Source organism: Cebus imitator, unplaced genomic scaffold (genome assembly GCF_001604975.1).
Source record: "Cebus imitator isolate Cc_AM_T3 unplaced genomic scaffold, Cebus_imitator-1.0 Scaffold87, whole genome shotgun sequence".
NCBI classification, from domain to species: domain Eukaryota; kingdom Metazoa; phylum Chordata; class Mammalia; order Primates; family Cebidae; genus Cebus; species Cebus imitator.
In genome coordinates, this window is record NW_016107402.1 from 5,094,958 (window position 1) to 5,110,321 (window position 15,364).

Here is a 15,364-nt window from a genome sequence, read left to right on the forward strand (position 1 = left end):
ATTCTCCTGCCTCAGCCTCCTGAGTAGCTGGGATTACAGGCATGCGCCACCATGCCCAGCTAATTTTTTGTATTTTTAGTAGAGACGGGGTTTCACCGTGTTGACCAGGATGGTCTTGATCTCTTGACCTCGTGATCCACCCGCCTCAGCCTCCCAAAGTGCTGGAATTACAGGCTTGAGCCACCGCGCCCGGCAATTTTTGTATTTTAGTAGAGACGGAGTTTCACCATGTTGGCCAGAATGGTCTCCATCTCTTGACCTCGTGATCGACTGCCTCGGCCTCCCAAAGTGCTGTCATAACCATTTTCTAAGGTAGGTTATCTTCTCAGATGGTGAAGCTGAGCTGCTTGTAGCATTAAATGTCTTGATCAGGTTCGCACCCCAGTAAGCAAAGGCATGAAGAACTCAAGTCTTCTGATCTAACTTGCTCTTTGCACTACATCTTATCCACTCTTACCTGATGGGACAGCTTGTTCCCCTATCAACAACAGCCAAGTGGTGGTTTGGAGAAGGGATCATTTGGGGCCTTAGGTGTTGCCTATTCTAAAATGACCATAGTTTTTGAATTATGTTAAAATACTTGAATTATTTTGTGTTTTCAAATACTTACACATATAAGAGCATCAAAATCTGTTCTTTAAAAATAAAATCTTGGGCCGGACCTGGTGGCTCATGCCTGTAATCCCAGCACTTTGGGAGGCAGAGGTGGGTGGATCAGGAGTTCAAGACCAGCGTGGCCAACATGGTGAAACCCTGTCTCTACTAAAATTTAAAAAATTAGCTGAGCATAGTGGTGCATGCCTGTAATCCCAGCTACTCCAGAAGCTGAGGCAGCAGAATCACTTGAACCTGGGAAGTGGAGTTTGTAGTGAGCCAGGATTGCACCACTGCACTCCAGTCTGGGCAACACGGTGAGACTCTGCCTCAAAAAAAAAAAAAAAATTAATTAAAAATAAATAAATAATGAAATAAACTCTTAAGAAAATGTGTACATTCATTCAGTGTTCTTTTAACATATGTGCTAAGTGATCCCTGTGTTCCAGATAGTTCTAGATGGTGCAGTACAGTGATGAATAAAGCAGACATGGTCGTTACACTTTTGAGAGTTTAAGTTACAATGGAAGTAGCTAGACAGTAAACAAACTAATAAAAGAGCACCTGATAGTGATTAGTGCTGTGACGAAAATAAACTATTAATGTGAAAGTAATAAGGAGGGATACTCAGAAAATGTATTTGTTTTCTTAAAACCTGTCTGGTGATCCTAAAATCTCTTTGGCCTTTCTTATTCTCAAAAACACCATTTGTGGCATGGTCCTCTGTAGAGAATGGTAGCAGCGTGAGGTGGAGACACCACAATCCTTGGTCTACTGGGCCAAAAGCATAGCCCATTTCTATTCAGATCTGTGTGCAGGTGTTCATAAGACCAAGATGAATAAGACACTGTGTTCCTGTCAAAGGGTTCATGTCCCCTTCTGTATTAGTCGGTTCTTGCACTAATACTTGAGACTGGGTAATTAAAAAAAGAAAAAAGGTTTAATTGGCTCATGCTTCTGCAGGATATACAGGAAGCATAGCGGCTTCTGCTTCTGCGGAGACCTCAGGAAGTTTCCAGTTGTGGTGTAAGGCAAATCGGGAGCGAGGCATCTCACATGGCGGGAGCAGGAGCAAGAGGGAGTGAAGGGGGAGATGCCAGAAACAGATCTTGGGAAAATTCACTAACACGAGCATAGCACCAAGGAGATGGTGCCAAACCGTTTATGTGAAAGCCATCCTTCTGATCCCACCACCAGGCCTCACCTGCAATGTGAGAACTGTAGTTCAACAGGAGATTTGGTGGGGACAGATCCAAACCATGTCCCTTCTAAAGGACTCACCTCCGAGCCGGGCGTGGTGGCTCACGCCTGTAACCCTAGCTCTTTGGGAGGCTGAGGTGGGTGGATCACCTGAGGTCAGGAGTTCAAGACCAGCCTGGCCATCATGGTGAAACCCCATCTTTTTTTAAAAAAAAAAAAAAAAAAAGGCCTCACCTCCAGTAGGAGGGAGAGAAAGGTTAATTAGCCATCGTAGTATTACTGTATAGTGATCATTGCAGAGCTAGGCATAGATGTGGCACAAAGAACTGTCACTTGTCTTTGGAGGAGAGATCAGAGGAGGAAATGGAACCCAACAATCTGTCTACCCCTCAGAGATGTTGGTAATTCTGCATGAAAAACCAGTTTAATAGCCGCTGCTTCTAATAAAAACAGCTAAGATTAGATGCTTACTCTGTCCTAAACATGGTATGTTCTCTCAATCCTTACATCAGCTTATTAAAATAGGTACTGTTGTCCCCATTTTATAGATGAGGAAATAAGGCTTAGAAGCCAGTGTGGGGCTTTTTTGCTGAATTAGCCTATCTTCCCAGATTGAGCTCCAGGGTTAGTGAGTCATGTATTCATTTAGTAAATCTTTTTTTTTTTTTTTTTTTTGAGACGGAGTTTCGCTCTTGTTACCCAGGCTGGAGTGCAATGGCACTATCTCGGCTCACCGCAACCTCCACCTCCTGGGTTCAAGCAATTCTCCTGCCTCACCCTCCCGAGTAGCTGGGACTACAGGCATGCACCACCATGCCCAGCTAATTTTTGTATTTTTGGTAGAGACGGGGTTTCACCATGTTGACCAGGATGGTCTCGATCTCTTGACCTCGTGATCCACCCGCCTCAGCCTCCCAAAGGGCTGGGATTATAGGCGTGAGCCACCGCACCCGGCCTTCATTTAGTAAATCTTTATAAAGCACCTATTATGTACCAGGTCCTGAATAGAAGGTAGTCCATAAAGTAGCTCTGGAGGCCGCCTTCGTGGTGCTTCCAGGCTGACAAGCCACTTTGAGGGTTTTTTCTCCAGGGTTCCAGCCTTTACTCTGATTTCCATCAGCAGTTGCCAGCACAGCTGTGGTGTGTGGAATCCTGGTGGAACCCGGACTTCCTCCCAGGCAGATGAAAGGAATGGGGGCAGAGATGGTGAGGGGAGGACAGACCTGAGATCAGGATGAGCTACTTTCCTATAATCCTGAGTGTCCATCCCGCGGCCTATGGATTTTCTGCAACTTATTCTATGTTAGTGCAGTCAGTCAGATAGTGCTTATGTATTGAATACCTCAAGATGACAACATTGAGCAGCTGTCAAGCAGAAGGCAGGGTCGTAGGCACTGTGTAAGTCTATCCATTTAATTCTCACAATAGCTCCCCTTTTAGGTAATTTTTACTATCCACAGAGAGATGGGATTGAGTAATTTACCCAAAACAAAGGCAAGCCTCAACCCAGATGATAACTGAGCCTGACTTCACTCTTGGGGTTTGTTTGTGATTTTTAATTTTAATTTTTCTAGATGGAGTTTCACTTTTGTTGCTCAGGCTGGAGTGCAGTGGCACGATCTTGGCTCACCACAACCTCTGCCTCCCAGGTTCAAGCGATTCTCCTGGCTCAGCCTCCCAAGTAGCTAGGATTACAGGCATGTGCCACCATGCCTGGCTAATTTTGTACTTTTAGGATAGACAGGGTTTCTCCATGTTGGTCAGGCTGGTCTCAAACTCCTAACCTCAGGTGATCCACCTGCCTTGGCCTCCCAAAGTGCTGGGATTACAGGTGTGAGCTACCGCACCTAGCCTATTTTTATTTATTATTAGTATTATTATTTTTTGAGACGAGGTCTTGCTCTTGTCACCCAGGCTGGAGTGCAATGGCATGATCTCGGCTCGCTGCAACCTCCATCTCCCAGGTTCAAATGATTCACCTCCCTCAGCCTCCTAAGTAGCTGGGATTACAGGTGCCTGCCACCACACCTGGCTAATTTTTTTTTTTTTAATTTTTAGTAGAGATAGAGTTTTGCCATGTTGGCCAGGCTGGCCTTGAATTCCTGACCTCATGATCTGCCTGCCTCAGCCTCCCAAAGTGCTGGGATTAGAGGCATGAGCCACCGTGCCTGGCCCCATTCATTGTTTAGTCAACAAATATTTATTGAGTTGTAGCTGTATGCCAGGCACTGCCATAATAAACAAGACAAAAATGCTTGCTCTCTGGGAGCTTATGTTCTAGTGGAGAGACAGCATGTGAGTAACCTAGATAATTTTGGATAGTAGCAGATACTATGAGGAAAGAAAAACATTGTAGTGGGATCTGGGATTGGGTGGCTGCACTGGAAGACACCATTCAGGCAAGACCCCTGAAGTTGACAGTGAGACTGAGGCCTAATCAGTGAGGAGTCAGCTGTGCCATGCTCTCGGGGAAGAATGTTCCAGAGAGAGAAAATGACAAATACAGAGAAAGCATGGGGTGGGAGGATTGGGATGTTTGAGGAACCACAAGCAGGCATTGTAGCTAGAGAGGGGAGTGAGATGAGGTTCAAGGGATGATTAGCGCCACACTGTTGGAAGAAGTTTGAACTGTATTATAAGTGCAGTAGGAAGCCATTCATGGGTGTTGAGCAGGGGTATGATGGAATCTGAAGTCAGTTCTCAAAAGACCACTCTGGCCCTACCATCCTCTTAAGTGCTCAGGCCGTAGACCTGGAAGACCCCATCTTGTCATAAACTCTCTATCCATGTGCGTCTCACCACCCTGCCCGATACTCTAGTCAGGACCTCTGTCATCTCTTGCCAGTGGTACAGCAGTAGCCCCTGAACTGGCCTCTCCCTCTTTCATTCTTCCAGACACATGCCACACTTTCCTGTCTATTCTTTCGGACACATGCCATACTTTCATTCTTCCAGACACATGCCACACTTTCCGAGCATCATTCTTCCAGACACATGCCACACTTTCCGGGCAGATCACTTGAGGTTGGGAGTTTGAGACCAGCCTGGCCAACATGACGAAAACTCTTCTCTACTAAAAACAACTCTGTGATGTTGTTTTCTGCCTGTTGATGTTCTGTCCTTTCACAGGTCAAGGTTTGGGAGGCTGAGGTGGGCAGATCACAAGGTCAGGAGTTCAAGACCAGTCTAACCAATATGGTGAAACCCGGTTTCTACTAAAAATACAAAAATTAGCTGGGCGTGATAGCACGTGCCTGTAATCCCAGCAACTCAGGAGGCTGAGGCAAGAGAATTGCTTGAACTGGGACCCAGGAGGAGGAGGAGGTTGCAGTGAGCCAAGATCGTGCCACAGCACTCCAGCCTGGGCTACAGAGTGAGACTCCGTCTCAAAAAGAAAAAAAAGTACACAGTTCAATGAGTTTTGGCAATTGTTTCCCAGGGATGAGGCCAAAGAGGGTTCCAAAAGTGAAACTGCTGAGACTAGAGTTTAGTACCAAACTGTTTTCCAAAATGATAGAAACAGGCCAGGCATGGTGGCTCATGCTTATAATCCCAGCACTTTGGGAGGCCGAGGCAGGCAGATCACTTGAGGTCAGGAGTTTGAGACCAGCCTGGCCAACATGATGAAACCTCTTCTCTATAAAAATATAAAAATTAGCTGGGTGTGGTGGTGGATACCTATAATTCTAGTTACTCATTTGAGACCAGCCTAGCCCACATGGTGAAACCCCGTCTCTACTAAAAATACAAAAAAATTATCTGGGCGTGGTGGTGGGCGCCTGTAATCCCAGCTACGTGGGAGGCTGAAGCAGGAGAATTGCTTGAACCTAGGAGGTGAAGGTTGCAGTGAGCTGAGATGGCACCACTGCACTCCAGCCTGGTGACAAAGCAAGACTCCGTATCAAAAAAAAAAAAAAAAGAAAAGTCCCCTCTTCTGTGAAGTCTTTACTGATTCCACACCAACCCCCTGTAACCGCTTCCTTGAACTGCATCTCTGGAGTTGCACCTGGCTAGGTTTCCCAGGGGTGAGGGCAAAGAAGTTTCCAAAAGTGAAAGTGCTGAGGCATAGAGTATAGTGCCAAACTGTTTTCCAAAATGGTAGAAACAGGCCAGACGCGGTGGCTCACGCCTGTAATCCCAGCACTTTGGGAGGCCGAGGCCGGCAGATCACTTGAAGTCAGGAGTTTGAGACCAGCCAGGCCAACATGATGAAACCTTCTCTATAAAAATAGAAAAATTAGCTGGCTGTGGTGTTGGGTGCTTATAATCCTAGCTACTCAAGAGGGTGAGGCGGGAGAATCACTTGAACCTAGAAAGCAGAGGTTACAGTGAACCAAGATTGTACCACTGCACTTCAGCCAGGGCGAGAGAGCGAGACTACGTCTCGAAAGTGAAATGGTAGAAACAATTCATCCTCCCACCAGCAGTGAATAAGAGTTCTGGTTGCCCTTGGCCCTCACCTGCATCAGTGTTGCTGGTTTGAATTGCAGCCATCCCGGCGGGAGGCCATGGCATCCCATTGTGCTGTCAGTTTGCAGTTGCTCTTGTTGTGCTTCCCCAGCCCTCTGGACCACCCTAATGGCCACTTACCACACAACGTAATAGTCACATGCTTCCACAGTGGATGAAGTGTCCCCAGCGTCTGACTGGCTGAAAGATCCCCTAAGCTCTGTCCCTTCCCTGTCCTTTTCCTCACAGGTGGTTTTTCCCCATCATCGGGCACATGGGCATCTGCACATCCACAGGAGTCATTCGGGACTTCGCAGGCCCCTACTTTGTCTCGGTGAGTCCCCATTGTGCTCCCCTGGAGGGTTCCAAGGTTTAAGTGGAAGGCTGTCCTGTCTTGCCTGCAGGCAGGCTTCCTGTCTCCCCAGACCAAGCAGAATGAAGATAACCCACAGTCCTGGCCCTGGCCCTCTGCCCCTCCCTCACCAGTGTTTGACCCCTTTCCCCCTTCTCTTGCCTCCAGGACAGGCCGGGAGGGCAGTGTGGCCAGAAGGATTCTTAAGTAACTGACCCAGCCCTTTGTCCCCACCCCTGGGGTACCAAGACATGGGTAGGGATTAGAGGCAAGAGTGGAGAGTCAGACCATCCAGGAACCACATCTCTGGACCTTCAGAAGGTGGGAGTCAAGGTGGGGGGACAGGGGAGGCTGATCCGGTTCCCTGGGTGTGGCCACAGAGAAGAGGGGGTGGGGCTTTAGAATGAACCAGCTGTGTTCTCAGGTCTGTTCCCTGGGGATGTGACCAAGACTGGTCCAGTGGGCTAGTCGCAGAGGAGCATGCATCATCCTGCTGTTCCCAGGTGTCAGAGGCTGGACTGAAGGGGTGTGGTAGCACCAACCTGTTTATATTAATAGTTGTCATGATCATCTTAACATGACAAAGGCCTGTCACTTTGCACTTAAAAATACTTTCACATCCATTACTTTTGTCATATATTTTTATGGTAATTAATCTTTGACCAGGTCTGTCAGCAGGGTCTCCCTGATCTGAACCCAGAGTCTGTCTCTGTGTAACTCCTGTACCCCAGGTCTAATTTGATGAGTCTAGGACTTCACTGCAGTGTCTCCCTCACAGGAAGCCCCTCTGGGCCCAGTGTCCCCTCCCTGCTCTGAATGCAGTCAGACTGCTGGGCACGGAGATGGGCTTCATATGGGCCACCACTGTTGAGTCGGAAGACCAGACCATGATGGAAACTTCCTGCTGCTCCTTAGAGATCAGAGAAGACTGATCACAAAACTTGGAGAAAATGAGGCCCAGAGAGAGCAAGAGAATTCCTGGGTGCCACACCAAGGGGCAGTGGCTGAATTGGGCAGTGGCTGAATTGGGCAGTGGCAGCTGGAGCCCCAAGTCTTTGGTCTCTGATGCAGTGCTCTATGCACTTGTGCCACACTGCCTTCTTCCTGCAGAAAAGCCACTGGCTCTTTAGATGCTATGCCAGCCTTGGGGCATGGCCCAGGCCCCACTTGTGACCACCCCTGACATTCCCTATTCTAAGTCACTGCACTTCAGCAGCCAACCCAGGTTTGTCCCCTGGCCTGAATATAAGTTCCTCACTGACCTCTGCTCTTGTCCCTCAACAGGAGGACAACATGGCCTTTGGAAAGCCTGCCAAGTAAGTGATGAACACCCATGTGACTGGCCCTAGAGGCAGGTTATTCCTGCCCCAGCGGCCCAGGCCTTCTAGAGCACAGCAGGAGCCAGCATGCTGAGGATAGAGTACTGGGGGAGGGACAGCCAGGGTCCACCAGAGCATGGCAGCCCCATACAGAGCATCTACTGCACCAGCCCCTGGCTAGGACCTTTACTCATAGACCTTCTGGGCCTTGCCACAGCTCTTCAGGTTTGTGCTTTCAACTCTATGGCAGGGGTGAGGAAAGGAAAGGGACTTGGTCAAGGTCACACAGTTAGGAAGTGGCAGAACTGGGACTCACACTCAGGTCTATCTCCCTCCAGACTCACTTTCCTGCCCTTTGGGAGCAAGTGAGCTGTGGAAGGTAGAGGAGTGGCATTGTTTGGACCTCTGCTGGAAAGTGCTAGTTAGAGAGAATAAAAACAGTTAAGCCTGCTGGGAGCTATTGCTGGTTTGGTTTGGGATGTTTGGTCTTCATCTTTACAGCCTGGGTGCCCACTTCAGCTGTGGGCCTGGTGACGGTGCCTCAGTCATCAGTGTCCTCAGGTGACCTGTTGCCCAAGGCTGCACTGGAGGAAGGACTGGGCCGAGGAGGAGTTGGTTTCCCACACAGCCGAGATGCCCTGGAACAGAGCTTCCTCAGGCAGGTGGCAGTGTAGTCCAGGAGTCTCTGGGCCACCAGGTGTTCATTGCCAGGCTGCTTTTCAAGGACATTTTTAATGGCACCATTTTCCAAGCTGTAGCCCCTAAATGGCCCCATGGTCTCTAGACTCCTCCACCAAGCCATTTCCCTACATGGCAGCCAGGGGGCACCCAGACCTCCCAGCTCTCCCAGGCCTGAGACCCACCGGGCACTCTGTTGCTTGGAACAGCAGTTCTCACCCACCTTCAGGTTTATGGGCTTTAGTGCCATCAGCTTCCCTCTCATTCAGCCTGGCAAGCTACATGGGAGACTGGGGGAGAGTGCTTGCTGCTGAGTAAACTCCTCGTGTGATGTGGCCCCACCTGCATCGCCAGCCTCCACTGCCAGCATTCCATTACCGTGTTTCTCCTTCCACAGTCTCCAGGAGGGCTCAATCACTTCTGTTCTGGGACACACTGCACAGTTTTATGCCTCTCACTTTAAGTTGTTCCCTCAGCTGGGAATTCACAACTCTTCTTTCTATGCCTGTCTAACCCTCTTCCTTCAGACCAGACCCAGGTGTCACCTCCAGGAAGCCTTCTCACACCGCTTCTTAGTCCGTTCTGGCTGCCATAACAAAATGTCATCGACTGGGTATTTTAGAAACAACAGAAATGTATCTCACAGTTCTGAAGACTGGACAATCCTAGTGCAGGTGCTGGTAGAGTCAGTGTCTAGCGAGGGCCTGAGGTGCCTTCCCACTGTGTCCCCAAATGGTGGAGGCGGTGAGAGGTCTCCCTCGGGCCTCTTTTATAAGGACACTGTTCCCATTCATGAGGGCTAATCACCCTCTTGGTCCTAATCACCCCATGACCTAATCACCTCCCAAAGGCCCCACCTCCTCATAACATCATCACCTTAGGGGGTAATATTTCAACATATGAACTTGACAGGGACACAGACTTTCAGAGCTTTCAGGATCCCCCGTGGCACCAAGCACCTCACCCTGTGTCACAGTTGTCTGCTACACAACACTTGCCCCAGATCTGGCTCCCTGCACACCTTGACACCCAGCTCAGGCCCAGGCACAGGACAGGCCTCAAAGGTCATGCTTAGAGCCGAGGGCACAAGGGAGCTGAGCCAGCGTCCAGAGCCCTTTTCTCCCCCCAGGTACTGGAAGTTGGACCCTGCTCAGGTCTATGCTAGCGGGCCCAACGCATGGGACACGGCTGTGCACGACGCCTCTGAGGAGTACAAGCACCGCATGGTAGGTGGACTGGGGTGGCGCCAGCACTCCCCAGGCGGGGACCAGGGAGGAGGCTCCCCAACAGCTTGCCCTGACTAGCCCTTCCGGTGCCTCCAGCACAATCTCTGCTGTGACAACTGCCACTCGCACGTGGCATTGGCCCTGAATCTGATGCGCTACAACAATAGCACCAACTGGAACATGGTGACGCTCTGCTTCTTCTGCCTGCTCTATGGGAAGTACGTCAGGTGAGCTGCCCTCCTGCCCGCCCACCTACATGCTGCCCAGGGGCTGCTCTCCCAAGGATCCTAGAAAGACCATTCCTGACACCCTTCAGTCAGCCGGGACAGCTGGAATAGATGCCAGTTGGAGCCGTGGTGGCTCTAGAGTAGCGAGCTGAGGGCCTGGTGGAGAGGGAGGTGGCTGTGCTGGTCCAGCTCCACCTGGGCCCCAGGTGCAGCTCTGTCACCTGCCCGCCGTGAGACTGTGGGTGGCTGCCTTGGCCTCTCTGAGCCACAGCTGTCCTTGGTGAAATGCAGGCAATGATTCTGGCTCCTCAGGGAAGCTTCTACAGATTCCTGTGCTCCAGTGAAGCGAACAGATAGATCCTCACAGAATGACTGCCCCCACAGGTCCCTTCCCAGGCAGAGAGGTTGAGTGAGTCACCCACGGTCCCCACAGCATGGCCACAGCAGAGCCCAGACTCATGATCCAGCATAGGCTGGTGCTGTTGTGGCCGCCTCTCCAAGCTTTCCTCTCAGCCATGTTCATCATTCAGAGCTTCTGAAAAGAAGAGTTTTAGGGGTATTTTTAAGTCCTGCAGGGCTTTTAGAAGTCCCCTGAGAATAACTGGTCACACAGAGGTTGAATCCAGGCCCCTGGCTCCCAGCAGCTTGGTTGCAGCCACAACACTGCTGACCCTTGCTGGCCCCAAGGCCTCCCAGTAGTCCCCATTATGAGGGCCGTGGCAGCAGGCACACGTGGCTTCCACACCCAAACTGCAGTTCCTGGTCCTCTTGCTGGAGACTTCACCCTAGAGGTGGGTGGCTATAGATAGAGCCAGTGAGGCCTAGAAACAGCAAGCATGTCTTCTATTCCCAACCAGTGAGGTGTCAGTAAATCTCCACCAGGAATGTGGAACAGCCCCTGCCCAGGACCATAGCTGCTGATCCCCCATAGTGGGCACCAGGCCCAGCCTGCTCCCTTGATTGGCCAAGTTTGGGGTGAGGGGGTGGGTACAGGGTTTTCCTTAGGGATTGCAGCCTCTTCGGGGTCTATGGGCGCACAGGGCTCTGGGCCCCACGCCTGCTCAATGGACCCCACCCACCTGTGCTCTCTCCTTTCTCTCTGTCAGCGTCGGGGCTTTCGTGAAGACCTGGCTGCCCTTCATCCTTCTCCTGGGCATCATCCTCACTGTCAGTCTGGTCTTTAACCTCCGGTGATGGCTGTCCATTGCCCTGCACCCACCAAGGTCCTGAGGAAACAGCTGCCATTCCCTTTTGGTTCCAGATTTTTTTCTCCTCACCCCAGAAGGCAGGGTTGGGCCTGCTGTTGTGTACCGGGCGTTGGGGCTGGCAGGATGCAAGGGTTGAGGACCAGCATGAGGCGAAGTTTGCACCTCTCAGAAGCACCCTGTCCCTTCCTCTCCAGGCCTGTGACTCTGGCCCTGGAGGCCCTCTTTGTTCCTCTGTTGAAAGGCTTTGGCTTTCCTCTGTAGAGCTGCTCCTGTCACTCCCTGCTGGGCTCCTGCCTCAGCCTGGCGCCCAGTACAGGGAGGGGAGGGCATTTAGGCTCACCTAACAAGGTGCCCTGGGACCAGAGCTGGATTGGGAGCCTGTCCTGCATTAGCTCTGGTCCCAGCATAGTGTGAGGTACACTTAGGAGTCTCTATAAGTGAAGCTGCCCTGGAGCCTTCCCCACTGGCCTCTAGAATGGTCCAGGGGGGCTGGCTGGGCCCCTTTGTCAGACTTCTGCTGGCAGCTACCCAGGGGACATGTGTGCCCATTTGACATCCTCCAACCCATACAGCTCCCTCTTCACTCTCCCAGGGCCTCCCAGTATTGGGCCCATCTCCCTTTGCAGTTTGGAGCTGGAGAGGTGAGTAGAGGTGACAAGCGCCAGAGTGACCCTGTAGAGAGAGCAGTGTAGACAGCTCAGCCCCAGCCCCAGGTATGGGCCTCACACCGGTGATGGCTCCCCTGGGTCCAAGATATGCTGATGATGGCACCCCCGGGTGGCCTGCCAGCACAACCAGTGCCATCAGGGAGCTGGAGGGGCTGTCCCCCACCTGACTCCAGCTCCCCCTTTTTTCTCATTGTCACCAAGGCCCTGTGCCACCTGCCTCGCACCCCTGCTCCTTGGATTCCTTTGGGAAGGGCTCCCTGGGCAGGACAATAAAGAGTTTTGGCTCCAGTTGCTGCCCTGCCATTGTTTTCTCCCTCTCTGGGCCCCCCTTGCCCCTCAGCTCATAGTGTCTTGGTATTCTTGGGACCCTCTGCCCCTTGACAAGGGTCTGGTTGCCTGCGCCATAGTTGAGTCTGTGTCCAGTGCTTGGAGCCATCAGCATCCCTCAGGTATATCCCATCCCTGCTCAGTCGGGAATTCCCTGCCATTCTACATCCCCCATTCCAAAGCTTTCCCCTTGAGGCAGGTGAGCATTGAAACCCTTCCATCGTCTTTGTTGGAAAGGACTTGTAGGATTGGGGTTAGGGCTGAGTAGGGCCTCCACTGCCGTCCCCACCGCCCCTAGGAGTGCAGAGTTAGGGATGAGCCAAGAGTATGGCCAGCCTCTGGCCCCTGTATCCATCCAGCCCTCTCCTGCCTCCGATCCTTTGTTCTTCACCGTCCCCCTCATGGTGGCCCTGCCTAACCAAGGCCCAGCTTAAAAGCCACTTCCTCCCTGAACCCTTTCCCAACCCTGCCCATGCATCACTTCAGTTGAATTAGCCAAGGATTTGGTCTCTGTCCTGAAGGTGGCCCTGAGGACATGCTCTAGCAGCTGGCCATGGGGTCCTGGGCCAGGCATCTGCCAGCTCACCCCAGACCCTGCAGTGCTGTGGTCTCCAAGCCTGGGATTTCTCCAGGGCAAGGCAAAGGTGCCTCCTCCCCACTTTGGAGCAATTCCATTTTCTTTGCTTTTTTCTTTTTGAGACAGAGTTTCGCTCTGTCACCCAGGCTGGAGTGCAGTGGCACGACCTCGATTCATTGCAACGTCTGCCTCCCAAGTTCAAGTGATTCTCATGCCTCAGAGTCCCGAATAGCTGGGATTACAGGTGCCTGCCGCCATGCCTGGCTAATTTTTGTATTTTTAGGAGAGACGGGGTTTTACCATGTTGGCCAGGCTGATCTTGAACTCCAGGTGATCCACCCGCCTCAGCCTCCCAAAGTGCTGGGATTACAGGCATGAGCCACTACACCTGGCCCCAGCAATTCCGTTTTCAAAAATGTGTTTTGCGTATTGGGTCCATCCGAGAGTTGGTTAAGGGGGACAAATTCAGTACTGAAGACAGCCAAAGCAGAATAGATAGAAAAATGGTTTAAGGCGCGTGTTAGCCTAGCAGAATTTAAAATTTGCCTTGGGGAAACAGGACATAAAATTGTACCATAGAAGTCACCAACAAGGTCAGCCACAGTGTCAAACACCTGTAATCCCAGCCCTTTGGGAGGCCAAGGCTGGAGGACAGAGGGAGCCCAAAATTTAAGACCAGTCTGGGCAACAAAGTGAGACCCCATCTCTACAAAAAATAAAATTAGCTGGGTGTGATGGTGGTTACCTGCAGCCCCAGCTACTCAGGAGGCTGAAGAGGGAGGATTGCTTGAGCCCAGGAGGTCAAGGGTGACAGAGCAAGGCCCCATCACTTTAAAAAAAAAGTCACCAACAGTTAGCAAAGGCTTACTCTGTGCTAGGCCTTGTAATAAAATATCATCTTAGCCTCACAACAGCCCTACAACAAGGTAGGTGCCATCATCCCATTTTACAGATGAAGAAGTAAGCAGAGAAGTAAAGTGATTTGCTCCAGGTCACAGAGGTAGGAACAGTGGAACTTTGGTTGAAACCTGGCAGCTGGGCTCCAGAGCCCCACTCAGAGCCACCTTGTGCAATGGCCTCACTGGAGCGCAGGAGTGAAAATGAGAGGTGCTGTGATGCGAAAGTAGAATGGAAGCTCTCCTTCCTGCAGCAGGCCCCTGAGATGGCTATTGTCCCCTGCCCCCTTCATAAAGGAAGAGAGTGAGGGATTGTCATTGATCCCAGGCTACAAGGGAACCGTGTGGCAGATTTTAACCCAGATCTGCTGGCCTCTAGGACCCTGCCTCTTAACGGAGGGACGTTGCCTAGAGACTGGCTGCAGCGCAGGAGCACTGAACTCTGGAGGAGGCTGAGCTAGTCCTGGAGCTGGGGAAAAGCATTCCCGCAGGGGGCACAGAAAGCCCAGGGGTGTTGAGGGGACAGGAAATAGTCTATAGCTAAGGGTCTGCGGGTATATGTGAGGAAGGGAGAGAGCCAGAGTTAGGGCAGCAATCCCAAGAAATCCCAGGCTTGGAGACCACAACAGTGCAGGGTCTGGGGTGAGCTGGCACAGCTGAGGGCCAGGCTCTCCTGGGAAGTGGTGAGGCTTCCGTCTCAGGACATGTCTAAAGGAAGCTGGACTAGTTTGGAATTGTGTGAATGGGCCCAAGGGATGGCCTGGCTGTCTGCTGGCAGCTCCAAACCAGAGGATGACAAAAGTATATTCAAAAGCTGTGCAGCAAAGGGCCGGAGGGGCTGGGTGTGGCCACAAGGAGGTGGGAGAAGAGGAAGCTTTGAGCAGGGACTGAGACCTGGGCAGGGGGAGGACGGCTTGAGCGAAGTGTGGACAGCACCTGGAGGTGGCAGGAAGCAGCAGGAGGCCAGGGGCCAGGACGATGGGGGCTGGTTACAGAGGAGGAAACTTGGAAATAGGTTTCAGGTGGGGAAGAGGCCAGATGAATGCAGGTTGAGACATAGCAGGAGAGATGTCTGGAAATACCAGTGTCAGGGAGTCACAGCTACAGGAAGGACAGGAGGCAGAGAAAGGAAGGGAAATTTAGAAACCCAAAGAGCAGACAAAGCTGTTTCATGCCTTCCAGGAGGGAGGGCTGCTGAGGTGGGAGGGGGCAGAGAAACATCCTTGGGAGGGGTGCCAGGACCAGGATGGCAGGAAGGGGTGAGGATGCTGTTGACCACTCTCCATTTTGAGTACCTTAATGAAGGTGGCAGCATCACAGTGATGGTCCCACAGTGGCTGCTTAATGAGTACTGCAAGTGTGGGTGCATAAATGCATTAATTAGGAGTCTGTGGGAGGCTGGGCAAGGTGGCTCACACCTGTAATCCCAACACTTTGGTAGGCTGAGGCAGGCAGATTACCTGAGGCCAGGAGTTTGAGACCAGCCTGGCCAACATGGTGAAACTCCGTCTCTACTCAAAATACAAAAATTAGCCGGGCACGGTCGCAGGCACTAGTTAGTCTCAGCTACTCGGGAGGCTGAGGAGGGAGAATCACTTGAACCCGGGAGGCAGAGGGTGCAGTGAGGCAAGATCATGCCAATG

The 15,364-nt window shown here is 51.6% G+C and overlaps 2 protein-coding genes across 2 annotated transcripts in view; both read left to right on the forward strand.

Annotated features, from left to right (window-relative positions):
* Positions 1 to 12,209, forward strand: part of TMEM222 (transmembrane protein 222) — a 13,607-nt gene extending 1,398 nt beyond the window's left edge. The window contains exons 2-6 of the mRNA XM_017534689.2: positions 6,493 to 6,577; positions 7,880 to 7,911; positions 9,722 to 9,818; positions 9,915 to 10,045; positions 11,152 to 12,209. Coding sequence (XP_017390178.1) covers positions 6,493 to 6,577; positions 7,880 to 7,911; positions 9,722 to 9,818; positions 9,915 to 10,045; positions 11,152 to 11,239 — 433 coding nt within the window. The 3' untranslated portion in view covers positions 11,240 to 12,209. The remainder of the gene's footprint in view (positions 1 to 6,492; positions 6,578 to 7,879; positions 7,912 to 9,721; positions 9,819 to 9,914; positions 10,046 to 11,151) is intronic.
* Positions 12,210 to 12,280: 71 nt separating this feature from the next.
* Positions 12,281 to 15,364, forward strand: part of SYTL1 (synaptotagmin like 1) — a 16,270-nt gene continuing 13,186 nt past the window's right edge. The window contains exon 1 of the mRNA XM_037740700.1: positions 12,281 to 12,370. The gene's annotated coding sequence lies outside the window, so the exon portion shown is untranslated. The remainder of the gene's footprint in view (positions 12,371 to 15,364) is intronic.